This window comes from Notechis scutatus, chromosome 4, assembly GCF_049901735.1.
Source record: "Notechis scutatus isolate UNSWTSFEM ecotype Mainland chromosome 4, rNotScu1.2, whole genome shotgun sequence".
Taxonomy (NCBI): domain Eukaryota; kingdom Metazoa; phylum Chordata; class Lepidosauria; order Squamata; family Elapidae; genus Notechis; species Notechis scutatus.
This window is the reverse complement of record NC_142012.1, coordinates 8,614,712-8,628,508: the sequence shown is the minus strand read 5'-3', so window position 1 is coordinate 8,628,508 and position 13,797 is coordinate 8,614,712. Positions and strand designations below refer to the sequence as shown.

At 42.2% G+C, this 13,797-nt stretch overlaps 1 protein-coding gene across 5 annotated transcripts in view; it reads left to right on the top strand.

Moving 5' to 3' along the window:
- SLC4A4 (solute carrier family 4 member 4) overlaps positions 1-13,797 on the top strand; it is a 200,505-nt gene that overhangs the window by 90,877 nt on the left and 95,831 nt on the right. For 2 of the 5 annotated variants that reach the window (XM_087962723.1, XM_087962724.1), the window contains exons 5-7: positions 50-210; positions 5,107-5,286; positions 10,662-10,757. In XM_087962723.1, coding sequence (XP_087818849.1) covers positions 50-210; positions 5,107-5,286; positions 10,662-10,757 — 437 coding nt within the window. The remainder of the gene's footprint in view (positions 1-49; positions 211-5,106; positions 5,287-10,661; positions 10,758-13,797) is intronic. The other 3 variants (XM_087962725.1, XM_087962727.1, XM_087962726.1) reach the window with 3 other exon arrangements.

Here is a 13,797-nt window from a genome sequence, read left to right as displayed (position 1 = left end):
ATCCACCTTTAGATAAGTTCAACCTCATTAATTCTTTTTCTTGTTACAGGTGGATAAAATTTGAGGAGAAAGTGGAGCAAGGAGGAGAGAGATGGAGTAAACCCCATGTTGCCACGTTGTCGCTTCACAGTTTGTTTGAACTGAGAACATGTATAGAGAAAGGCTCTATTCTGCTGGATCTGGAGGCGTCAACACTCCCTCAAGTCGTAGGTAAGTCTTAACAGAGATTGACCATTCGGTGTGTAGCATCTTTGACTTAGAAGAATTGTTGGTCCTCTAAAGATTCTTCAGAATCTAATCTGGGTTGATCGTTGGGAGCAGAGATTTAATCTTCTGAGTTTTCAGATTCATGATGCAGCCCATCCTCAGGTTAACTTCTCTCTATCAGAATGTGTAGAGAATGTGTAGAGATACTCATTCTTGAGAATCTTCTAAGCATAGCTGGCTGGAGAATTCTGGGAGTTGAAGTCCACAAGTCTTAAAGTCGCTAAGTTTGGGGGCCCCTCTTCTAAGCAGATATCAGATAACAGATAATCAGAGTTGGAAGGGACCTTGCAGGTCATCTAAACCAACCCCCTGCCCAAGCGGGAGACCCTACACCATTTCTGACAAATGACAGTCCAATCTCTTCTTGAAAGTCTCAAGTGATGACGGTCTCACAACTTCTGAGGGCAACTTCTGTTCCATTGGTTGATTGTTCTCACTGTCAGAAAGTTTCTCCTTATCTCCAGGTTGTATCTCTCTCCTTGTTCAGTTTCCATCCATTATTCCTTGTCTGGCCTTCAGGTGCTTTCAAAGGTCTGTTTTAATACTTGAAGGGATGTCACAGGGAAGAGGCTGTTGATTCATTCTCCATAATACCTGAAGGCAGGTCGAGAAACAATGGATAGATGTTCATCAGAGGGAGATCCAATCTGGAAATAAGGAGGAATTTCCTAACAGTGAGAACGATTAATCAATGGAGCGGCTTGCCTTCTGGAGTTGTGGGTGCTCCATCAGTGGAGGTTTTCAAGAAAAGATTGACAATCATTTGTCCGGGATGGTATGAAGACTCCTGCCTTGGACAGGTGGGTAGAGTAGAAGACCTGCAAGATCGCTTCCGGTCTTATGATTCTATGAATATGACGTTGAATTTGAAAATGAAAACCTAGGTTTATAATCCCGCCTCATTGTTTAGTAGGCTTAGATGGTCCATCAAGTGGAATCTGAACTGCAAGATGCTAAATTCTGTCCAGAGTTTGAGGCTATCTAGCATTCTAAGGAGCCTCGGTGGCGCAGTGGTTAACGTACAGTACTGCAAGCTATTCCTACTGCAATTTGGCAGATCGAATCCCACCAGGCTCAAGGTTGACTCAGCCTTCCATCCTTCCGAGGTGGGTAAAATGAGGACCCAGATTGTTGGGAGCAATATGCAACTCTGTAAACTGCTTTGAGAGGGCTGCAAAGCACTATAAAGCGGTATATAAGTGTAAGTGCTATTGCTATTTTTGGTGATTTATTAAAATCCCACCAGATTCAGTGGATTTGCAGGACAGTTATGCAAGAAGCCATTGGACTCTATTCAAGAAAAGCCATGTTTTGTTCTCCATTTTTTTTTGAACAGCTCACTCTCAAAAAAGAAAGATAATTGGACTTCAACTCACATACTTTTTATTTGTAGGGTTATACATTTAATGTCCATTGTTTACAGTTAGTTCCACAGGTAAAGAAAACAAGCAATTCCTTTCTTTAAAAGGCAAGAAGGTGTAAATTGTTTCTAATCAATTTGTACTTACTGCCACTTGTCAGATTAAAACTTAGAGGTTTTAGCAAAAGAGGAAAGTAGGGGAAAAGTTGGAATTAATTAAAAAAAAAAAGTAAAATCAAGTGTTTCTGTATGCTGAAACCATTTCAATAGCCCTGAGGAATTTTAACAATATCAATAACCTTGAGGAAAGAGAAACTGTAATATTAAATTAGAAATTTCAGTTTATAATATTGAAGCAAGAAAAGAATCAACCAGCTGCAACTATAGAATAAAATGTCCAAACAATATTCTGGTATTTGCTTTTTTAAAAAATGTTTATGACTGGTTTGGGGAAATTATATCACCTAAAGTTTATTACAATTGGTTTTGTATGTTGATGTAAGTTCTTTTTATTTCTTTTGTAAATTGCCCTGGGAATAATGAGTATCTGTACAACAAAAGCTATAAATACATAAATTACAATAGAACAAATTAAATTCCTAGTTTGATTTGATTGAGCCTCTTGAGAGCACTTGCAAGAAGTGAGATGTTAGAATAGAATAGAGTAGAGTAGAGTAGAGTAGAGTAGAATAGAATAGAATAGAATAGAATAGAATAGAATAGAATAGAATTCTTTATTGGCCAAGTGTGATTGGACACACAAGGAATTTGTCTTGGTGCAAATGCTCTCAGTGTACATAAAAGAAAAGAGACATTAGTCAAGAATCATCAGGTACAACACTTAATGATAGTCATAGGGTACAATAAGCAATCAAATCATACTAGGAAACAGTCAATATAAATCGTAACGATACAAGCGACAAAGTTACAGTCCTACAATCACAAGTGGGAGGGGATAGATGATAAGGAGTGATGAGAAGATTAATAGTAGTGCAGACTTTATAAATAGTTGGGCAGTGTTGAGGGAATTATTTGTTTAGCAGAGTGATGGCGTTCGGAGGAAAAACTGTCCTTGTGTCTAGTTGTTCTGGTGTGCAATGCTCTATAGCGTCGTTTTGAGGGAAGGAGTTGAAACAGTTTATGTCCGGGATGTGAGGGGTCTGTAGATATTTTCACAGCCCTCTTTTTGACTCGTGCAGGATACAGGTCCTCCATGGAAGGCAGGTTGGTAGTAATTGTTTTTTCTGCAGTCTTTATTATCCTCTGAAGTCTGTGTTGAAAAAAATTAAAGAAAAACAGAGTTGGAAGGGACCTGGGAGGTCTTCTAGTCCATTTCCTTGCTCAAGCAAGAGACCCTATACAATTCCGAACAAATGGCTTTTCAGTCTCTTCTTAATATAAATTTAATATATAAAATATAAAAATATAAAATATAAAAGAATCATATTGCATCCTAGTTTGACTGGGTGGTACATGGTACATGTAGTGATAATTCCAATTTTGTGGCAGCTCAATTTTGATATGTGAAGAAATGGTCTAGTCTGCCTGATCAGCTGCCCACGTAGTGACTTTGTGGTAGTGTAACACGCATGTTGTCATTAAGTTTAGGCATTGGTACTGCCAACTGAAAAGATACTCCTTTGGTCTTTTTTAGCTGCCAGAAAAAGAGAGTGGGGGAAAAAACAAGGCATTCTTGAAATGCCTAGATATCAACTCAACGGCCCAAAGTTATCGGAGCATAAGAAGGTTATTGGAGAGCATGATGGATGACCCTTGGTCATTGTGATTTAGTACTGGCTGCACCCAACAACGCACCAACATGGCAATTTCTAATAAAACCAATTTACTCTTTCTGAGATGCGACTAGAGAGTTTTGCTTTGAATGAGGGGGATTTGTGGGAGCCCTGACAGGTACCTTATCTGGTTCCTTTATAAAGAGAACAAAGGAAAAACATAATTTCAGGTTAATGAAATGAAGTAAGCATTTTAAGATTCCATGGAGGCCTAATTATTACATTGCAGCATCAGGCCCTGAAGACTTGGTTCTCTCAATGGGCCTGGAAACCCCAGAGTGATATAGAGCCTATCAAATCTCTTATCTGATTATTTCCCCCGGGGAGAGTGGAAGGGGGTTGCTGGATTTTGTATTTGGGGTTTTATTTCTCTAGGCCACCCAGAGTCGCAGAGAGTGACTTGTGTGGCCGTATAAGTTTTCTTAAATATATCTCAGATTGCAACCAGTGTTGTTATCCTTAGCCATCCTCACCCTTTCTGATTGGAAATGCAGGTACAGCCACAAATTATGACCACAACTGAGCCCACAATTTCCATCGCTAAGCGAGGCAGTTGTTCAGTGAGTTTTGACCCACTTTACGATCTTTCTTGCCACAGTCGTTAAGTGAATCACTATGGTTGTTCGCATTTTTGATGAACCAGTTTTTAAGCCGGTTGCAGCCCACCTCTGCCCCCGGGCCTTGAGACTGACAGCCCTGGTCTAATTAGTAAAACCCAAAGTTAAGAGTTTCATTCTTTTCCACCTCAAGCACAAAGTTCAGAAGCGGTTTCCAGGTTGGAACAAAAGTACTTATGTTCTTTTCTTGAATAGAATAGAATAGAATAGAATAGAACAGAATAGAATAGAAAATAGAATAGAATAGAATAGAATAGAATAGAATAGAATAGAATAGAATAGAACAGAATTCTTCATTGTCCAAGTGTGATTGGACACACAAGGAATTTGTCTTGGTGCAAATGCTCTCAGTGTACATAAAAGAAAAGAGACATTCATCAAGAGTCAAGAATCATCAGGTACAACATTTAATAATAGTCATAGGGTACAAATAAGCAATCAAATCATACTAGGAAACAGTCAACAAAAATCGTAAGGATACTAGCGACAAAGTTACAGTCATACAGTCATAAGTGGGAGGAGATGGGTGAAAGGAAGGATGGGAGGATTAACAGTAATAGTAATGCAGATTTTGTACAGTGTTGAGGGAATTATTTGTTTAGAAGAGTGATGGAGTGATGGAGTTTGGGAAAAAAATGTTCTTGTGTCTAGTTGTTTTGGTGTGCAGTGCCTTATAGTGTTGTTTTGATGGTAGGAGTTGAAACAGTTCATGTCCGGGAAGTGAGGGGTCTGTAAATATTTTCACAGCCCTCTTTTTGATTCGTGCAGCATACAGGTCCTCGATTGAAGGCAGGTTGGTAGTAATTTTTTTTTCTGCTGTCCTAATTATCCTCTGAAGTCTGTGTCTGTCCTGTTGGGTTGCAGAACCAAACCAGACAGATATAGAGATGCAGATGATAAGACTCAATAATTCCTCTGTAGAACTGGATCAGCAGCTCCTTGGGCAGTTTGACCTTTCTGAGTTGGTGCAGAAAATGGTCCATTTTTACCATTCCAGTCAACTCCATCAACCTTTCCCTCTTTTCTTGCCCCTTCTCATCTGGTTTGATGCTCTCTTTTCGCCTCGCAGAGATGGTCGTGGACAACCAGATCGACACAGGCCTGCTAAAGCAAGACATGAAGGACAAAGTCATCTACACGCTGCTCAGGAAACATCGGCACCAGACCAAAAAATCCAACCTCCGATCGTTGGCCGACATTGGGAAGACCGTCTCCAGTGCAAGTAGGATGTTAACCAACCCTGATAATGGTAATGTAGAGGCCGGTGGGCTGTGGCCTTGCTCTGAAAAACTAACTCCGCTCCTAGTTCATGGAGGCACATCGAATCCATGAGTAACTTAGCATAGTGTCCCCCCCAACTTTTGGGGCACCAGTTCCATGGAGGGAGGTTTTTCTCGCGGACCGGAGGGGGGCGTGGTTTCACATGCTGCCTGCATCCCACGGATGGGGCTTGGCTTGCTTGCATGGTTGCTGGCATGCCACGGCCCAGTTCCGGTCCATGGAACGGGTGGTTGGGGATCCCTGGTTTAGCAGATCCTACGGATTGATTTATCAGCTATGGATTCCGAAGGCTTGTAGCGCTGCGTTGCACGGCTCTTAACTCTTCTCTGCTGCAGCCTGGGAATTACTGTGGATGTGCTTTGGTTTCAATTAGCCTTGGGTTGTGCTGAAATGCAGCGCTATCCACAGGGGAGAAGGACCAAAGCAGTGTGGTGGTGCCCCCTCCATTTTAGCGGTGCTGGTGTTGGGTGTATTGCTGCATACCTAAAAGGTAGAGCTAAATGTCAACGGAGATTCACTGTCATCCAGGTCACAGTTGTTCCAAAGGTGCTTTTTTTTTTCAGAGCTGAAGAAGCTTCTTGGACGAGAAGCGAAATGTCTTCAAAGGAAAAACAGAAAGTCCAGTTGCCTCTTGAAAAAAATGCACCTTTGGGATAACCATGACCTGGGTGGCTGAGAAGGTCCACGGATATTGATCTTTGCATTTGGGCCAATGCAAAGGTCATTTATTGCAGACTGACCCAGTGTTCTCATCCAAGAAGCTTCTTCACTTCTTCAGCTTCTTAAGTTCTTCAGAACTGAAGAAGCTTCTTGGATGAGAAGTGAAATGTCTTCAAGGTAAAACAAAGAAAGTCCAGTTGCCTCTTGCAAAAGCACCTTTGGGACAACCATGACCTGGATGGCTGAGAATCTCCATAGAGATTAATCTTTGCATTGTATCCAGATTGATGCGCATTCTATTCAGCCGCAGTTTATGACCTAATGGAAGGTTCATGGCGCTATCCAGCTATCACGATACCACTTGCATAATTATTCTGCTTTTTCTTCCTTATTTCTTTTGAATGTAGCAAGGGGAAAAAAACACTATGGAAATACAATGGAGTTAATGCGAAAAAGCGTGATCTCTTCTAAAATATTCTATTTAAGGCAGGGATACTTGCTTGATAAAACTATGATTTGAAAATCTGTTCTTTCTTCAAGATTGTTATTATGGGGAATCGGTTTTCAAAATCTAAATCGGGGGGAAAAATGACAGAACAAGATGCTTGATCCATAAGGTGTAGAACATATTAGAAATACTTGAACTTTTACAATTTCCCAGGACCTGGAGAATAGATGCAATTTGAAGATTAAGGTACAACTATCCATTTTCCCCTCTAAAAAGCTTTTTTCGATAAGAAAGGCAATGAAAGCCTCACAAACGTAATCCAGAAAGTAATACTGTATCACCTTTGTGAAATGGAAATTGCAGTGAGAACAATAATAGCATTACACCACTTAAACGAAAATGACACCTTCTCCGAAATGGTACATATCTCTAATTTGCTTCTTTTGTCAGACAAATTTGAATTGCACTTTTCAAAAGATTTTCTTCTAAGTGCTGCAAGAACTCGTGAATATGAGTGAAAAGGAAAATAGTTGAGAATCGAAAAGTGATAAGACTGTAGAAGAAGAAGAAAAAATAACACCATGCTTTAAGAACGGACGAAATAATTTCTTAAATATAGGATTATAGTTTTCTAAAAGCCAGCTATTCTTAATAAAATAATGAAAGATAGTAACAAGCTTAGTAGCCACATGAGAAATGAGAAACCCAGTGATCCTATCCTAAAACAAAGAATCCATCATTTATTTATCATGGTTACTTAAGGTTGTTAAAAAATGTATCAGGGAAGTTGCAATTGTCATTAAGTTGGATTGACTTGGAGGCAGGTCAATGGGATTTTATTCTCAAAACATTATTCTGCTTTATTTCAAATAGTTAAATAATGCAGAAACTTGAAAACTAAAGCGAGGGGAAAAAAAAGAACAGGAGAGGATTGACAGGTTAAAAGGAGCAAGCTAATGAGTCATTGTCACGTTATTTTAAGTCATACAAAATGGAACACGTTTTTATTCATTGCCAACATAACGCGCTGGAATCACACATTTCCAAATGTTCAGGTACAAATTGTTTTTTTCTCACACAGGCCATTTTTCAGCATGCATTCGAATCCAGCAACAACCTGCAAAATTTGAGCCAGGCTTATATTTTTGGCTATAGTATCTTCCATGATGAGTTATAAAATAACATGTGTTTGCATTTGTTTCAGTTTTTTTTCGGTGAAATAAAACCAACAGGTTGTGCTCAGAAATTTTACCAGATAACATCTTAGGTCACTAAGCTCAGATTTGCTTGTCCTGATTTAGAACATATTAGGTAGGGAAAGTTAAAATTTAGTCCAAAGAGGAGATACAGCACCCAAGCAATATTATATTGACCTTGGTTTCATTAAACATGAAATCATCCTACTTCTCCTCCTCCACATAATCATCCTCATCCTCACCATCTGTTCTGACTCAGGCTTCATCAAACGTAATTAATCACAAGCTTGTTTTAAAAGCAAAACCTATTTTATTGCGACACTGGGAATTGCTTTCATTCCCAGCCAAAACTAATCTTAAACAGTTCCCCAAGATTAGCACACACCTTTCAGTGCTGTGGAATGCTGCCAAAAACAGAAGTATCCAATTAATTATAACAGAAACCAACCGAAGTACCAGAACAAAACAACCAGAGTACACAGAGCTTCAAGGAGGACTCGGAATCTAATTGAACTGCTTTGCTTCCTGCAGAGCTTTCGTCATTGACTTTTATCCCTTATGGGAGGGGCAATCATCTCCCAGCCTTACGCCCGAGTTGCCCCTTCTGTTTCAGCTGCTTTCGCCTTCTAGCAGCTCTGCGCAGATGTGCACTGGGAACAGGCTCCCCTGGTTCCTCTGCCTCACTGCTGCCAGACTCCGAAGGCAGCACCCCACTCCCAGATGGTCCTGGCCCCATCCCTGCATCGGACGCAGGACCCTCGTCCAAGTCCTCTTCAGACTCCCTGAATGGTCCCCTTTCTTCCCCACTGTCCTATTCTACTGCCGTCTGCACCGGCTGCCGGCGAACCACAACACCATCTTGACTTTTTAAAAACCTGAACATTCTTTTTTTTATTTTTTTGAAAAAAAAACCCAATTTATTACATCATCTAAAATGGCTGGATTTAAGCTTGTGATTGAATGTGATCCAAATCCCAGATTGTTTTGTAGTCAGGTGTTATAACTATGATCCTATAGATCAGATGGGGATGCGATGGCTCAGTGGTTAAAGACTCTGAGCTTGTCAGCTGGAAAGCTAAATAGCCCAGGTTCGAGACCTTGAATGCTGCAAGGTGGGGTGAACTCCTATCCTTGCCTCAGCTTCTGTCCACCTAGCTGTTCGAAAGCATGCAAATGTGAGTAGATAACTAGGTACCACTTTGGTGGGAAGACAACAAGTTCAGTGCACCTCGGCGTATAGGGCCACATGACCATGGAAGTGTCTTTGGCCAACACTGGCTCCCTTGGCTAAGAAATGGGACAAGACCAACCCTAACCCTAACCAGACATGACTGGGCAGGGGAAATCATTACCTTTATAGATCAGACCTTGGAATTTTAATTTACATATGTGCATGCCCTAGGCAATTACAAAACCCTACTGGTTTGTCTTTCCACAACAGCCCCAGTTTCTCATATGGCCTTTTAGGAAAATTAACTGCTCACCTCTGCCTTAAATGGTATTCTACCACTCAAGGTTTTAACATCCTAACTGTCAGAATTTAGTTGGTTACGAAGGCTGGGAGTTCAGAGTTGAAGTCCCAAATATCTACAAGTCAGCAGGTTGGAAATGAATGCGATGTATTTATGGGTCTCTTTTTGTCTTGGGATTCTTAGGAATATATAGGCCCAGCACCTAATCAAATTTCAGGAATGTTTACTTCATCTTGTAGGAATATGGTTATTTATAGCTACTCTTTATATCTAGAATGCCATGGGAAATTAAATGCCAAAATAAGTAATTTTGCTTATTTGTTTTAGAGAGCCACTCCCCAAAATACTGCTTATTGTTTCTCTCTAGAACTTGCTGTAATTAACCCTGCGGTAAAATTTTTCATGGCCTAGGAAAAAGACTTTAACTTTTTAAGGATGATCGTTGTTCTTCTATTACTAGAGGCAGGGTAACTGGGTTTTGTGGTCTCAACTCACTTGTAGTTTGGGAGAAGATACTCCAGGTCAGAAAGGAGGTGAACATATAGAGTAAATGGTACAATATCATGCAAACAGCCATGGGACTTTGCACCCTTGGCTCAATGCCAGTCACTTAATCCCCATATTTCTGGGGAAAAAAGGATCATATGTATAGTTCATTAAGTTAAAGAACAAAATCCTATGAACGGTTGCCAAATTCCAGCTTAGTTTCTTGTATTCTTTTTCTGGAATGTGTATGGTTTTCTCTCTCTCTTCTTCTCTTCTCTTCTCTTCTCTTCTCTTCTTCTCTCTCTTCTCTTCTCTTCTCTTCTCTTCTCTTCCTTCTCTTCCTTCTCTCTCTTCCTCTCTTCTCCTCTCCTCTCCTCTCTCTCTCTCCTCTCTCTCTCTCTCTCTCTCTCTCTTCTCTTCTTCTCTTCTCTCTCTTCTCTTCTCTTCTCTTCTCTTCCCTTCCCTTCCCTTCCCTTCCCTTCCCTTCCCTCCATTCCTCTCCCCTCCCCTCCCCACTCCTCTCATGTGCCAATGCAGATATTCACAAAGAAGAATAGGTCTGAAAACTACAAATGACCAGACCCCCAAAATGTATGCAGTGCATTTGCTAGCTATTCACTTCAAAGGCGTTGGCAAATGAATGGATTTCCCATGAACGGAGAGTTGCATGTTGTTCTCTATGACCTCTTTACACAAGGAAACTTTCACCGTCTTGATTCTGTTTCTTTACTCAGCTTTACTTCAGCCACACACACTCCCCAACCCGAGACCCTCTAGAGCAGGGGTGTCCAACCTTGGCAACTTTAAGCCTGGAGGACTTCAACTCCCAGAATTCCCCAGCCAGCAAAGCTGGCTGGGGAATTCTGGGAGTTGAAGTCCTCCAGGCTTAAAGTTGCCAAGGTTGGACACCCCTGCTCTAGATATACTGGAAGTTCTGGAATTTGCAGGGCCTAACCAATCTGGAAGTTCCCACATTGGGGAAGGTGGCTCTTCTTTCTCTCCTTCCTAATCCTGTTGTCTCCTTCTCGTCTTGCTGCTGGCTCTTGAACTGCTGCTCTGCCTTCTGCTTGCAACGCTAAAGCTCGCTACCCACTTGAGAGCTCTGTGCCCTGCCTAGCAACCTGCACCCTGGACGATGAAATCGGAATGCAACGCAGCCCCAGCGTGGGATGGCTAAGTAAGTGGATGATGGGAAGCTGTAGGCCCGGGTGGTGGCTAAGGCCAAGGATCAGGAGAAGACAATTCCCAAATCCATCCTTTTCTGGAAGAGTCACCCAGTTCTTCCTACCACCAGGAACTCCGGGGTTTCAACATCACATGGCATAGTCAGAGTGTCAGCTTTGGAAGCCATATTGACACCAGACGTTTCCACACTGCCACATTCTTGAGCCTGGGAAAATGGGGGGGGGGAATTCCTTGGAGTGTATGTGGTTAGGCATAATAGCATTCTTTTTCTAAGTCAAGGTCATGTTATTTCTGCACCTGGGTGAGGGGACGTCTCAAGTTGGGACAGATGGTGATTGGGGCATGTGATGCAATGATTGGTGCAGGGGGTGGATTTGTAGTTTTTAATTATTGCAAGGAAGCCCAGAACTTTCAGATTCAGGATTCCCCAGATGTGCCAGTTTACTATCCAAATAAAACATTACTTTTGAGAAGATGTTTGTCTCAGAGTTATTGTTTGGAGTGGAGGTTTTCTGGACTGATGACACAGAGATTAGTATCAAACTTATAAAGAGCCATGGTGGTGCAGTGGTCAGAATGCAGTACTGCAGGCTAATTCACTGCTCACTGCCAGGAGTTCGATCCTGACCTGCTCAAGGTTGACTAAGCCTTCCATCCTTTCGAGGTGGGTAAAACGAGGACCCAGATTGTTGGGGGGGGGGGGGCAATATAGTGATTTTTGTAAACCACTTAGAGAGGGCTGTAAAGCACTGTGAAGCAGTATATAAGTCAAAGTGCTATTGTTATTAAGGGACTGTAGTGAAATGCTGAAGACTTAAAAGGCTGAATGCAGGAAAGGTACAGTAGTGCTCACAAGCCTTCCTCATCTAGGGTTCCCCAGATAGGGACCGCAACCCCCATCATGCAATGCCTGTTGGCTGTATTCTCTTAGGTTGGTGATGGTGCAGATGCCCAATGGGTGTTGTGGCCTGTTGGCCGCCGGCCCCTTCAGCAGCCAAATCAGAGGAGGAGGCGGTGTGGGAGTCAAAGTCAGCATCAAGGCAACCTGAGAACTCCAGGGGGGAGGAAGGAATGGAGCTGGCAGAGATAGAGACAAAGGCGGAGCCTGGGCCACCCATCAGCCCTCAGATGGAGGTAGCTGATGAAGAAGAGGAGGAGCAGCTGGGTCTAGTGCCTGATGTGCGGATGCACAGAAGGCAGAGGAGAGGAGAGCAGTGGAAATCTATGGGCCAGTCCTTGGGACGGAAGAGCCACCACTGCTAGCAAAGCCCCACCCTAGCTTTGGGGATAAAAGGCAGGGGGCGGAGATGAATAAATGTGGCAGACAACTGTTCATCTCCCTGCTGGACAGACTTGTTAGCCTGTGGTGAGAGAGAATTTTCCCCCCGGGACTGCTGACACTCCTAATAAAGGAATCATTGATTTAACTTAAGAGGATTTGTCGTGTTTGGGAGCCAGGTCAGAACAATGGGAAGTTGCTCCTCTAAGAGCATTAGAAGTTGCTCTCTAGCCCCATTCTGTGCAGGTTGGTGCAAAATTGGGATAGAAAGCTTGTTTATTTTTTTCCCCCATCTCTCAATGGTGCAAAGAGTTGAACTCGGCAGCCTTGCTTGGATATCATTTGCTTTTCTGATGATGGTGGTGGTTTATCACATGCCAGACATGTAATGGTTCTATTTATCTCTCCTTGGAATGACTGGTTAGTTACTTAGGATTATGTGCCATGCTTAGTTAAACTTCCCTAGCCACGTGTGAATTGGGTTGGGATTTTCCAAGTCCACCAAACAACCAGGAGGTTTTCATGCTGCGCAACTGGCTTCACTTGCTCATACAGGCAGGCCTCGACTTACGACCACAATTTCTGTGGCTAAGCGAAACATTTGTCAGGTGAATTCTGCTCCATTTTTACCACCCCTCTTGCCACCGTTGTGAAGTGGATCACTGCCATTGTTAAGTTAGCATCATGGTTGTTAAGTAAGCCTGGCTTCCCCATTGACTTGGCTCTTCTAGCGGTCGTAAAAAGGGGATCCCATGCACTTGGGACTCTGCAACGGTCATAAATATGAATCAGTTGCCCAGTGTCCGAATTTTAATCGCATGAGCCTGGGGATGCCGCAATGGTTGTAAGTGTGAAAAATGGTCATAAGTCACTTCTTTCAGTGCCGTTGTAACTTTGAACGGTCGCTAAATGAGCTGTTGTAAGTCGGGGACTACCTGTACAGTTTACAAATGCTTAATATGATTCAAAGGGAGAGATGAACTGAGAATGGGCACCTCTGAATTTAGTTAAGTTGGTGTTTCCCCATCTTGGCAATTGTAGGATGTCTGGACTCCAACTCCCAGAATTCCCTAGCCAGCCCGGCCCAAGATGTCACCTCAGCAGAGAAATCTATAGGGATGGGGGAATTCTGGGAATTGAAGTCCACGAATCTTAAAGCTGCTACGTTTAGAGATTCTTCCTCATTACCAAAGCAACGAGAAGAAAATGTATCTTACATCCAAGACAAGTAGAAAGCACGTGTTGTGAGCAACTCAGACAGATAATTTGTGCAAGTGTAAGAAGTGTAAGAAGAATGTGTAGCACAGTCAAATTTGCAAGCTTCTGTTATTACAAGTTACTCTCGATAAAAATAGTTTTAGTCCATCTGTGGAGTTAAATCCTGTCTGATCTACTACTAACAACTTTGCTTTGACTACTGAACCTATGGACTTAAATAGAGGGAGTCAAGCTATTTTCCAAAGCACCTGAGGGCAGACAAGAAGCAATGGGTGGAAACTCCTCAAGGAAAGAAGCAACTTAGAACTAAGGAGAAATTCACTGACAGTTAGAACAATTAATCAGTGGAACTACTTGCCTCCAGAAGTTGTGAATGCCCCAACACTGGAAGTTTTTAAGAAGAGATTGGATAACCGTTTGTCTGAAGTGGTGTAGGGTTTCCTGCCTAGGCAGTGGGTTGGACTAGAAGACCTCCAAGGTCCCTTCCAACTCTATTAATCTATTCTATTCTAAATGTTCAACCTCCTCGCTGGAG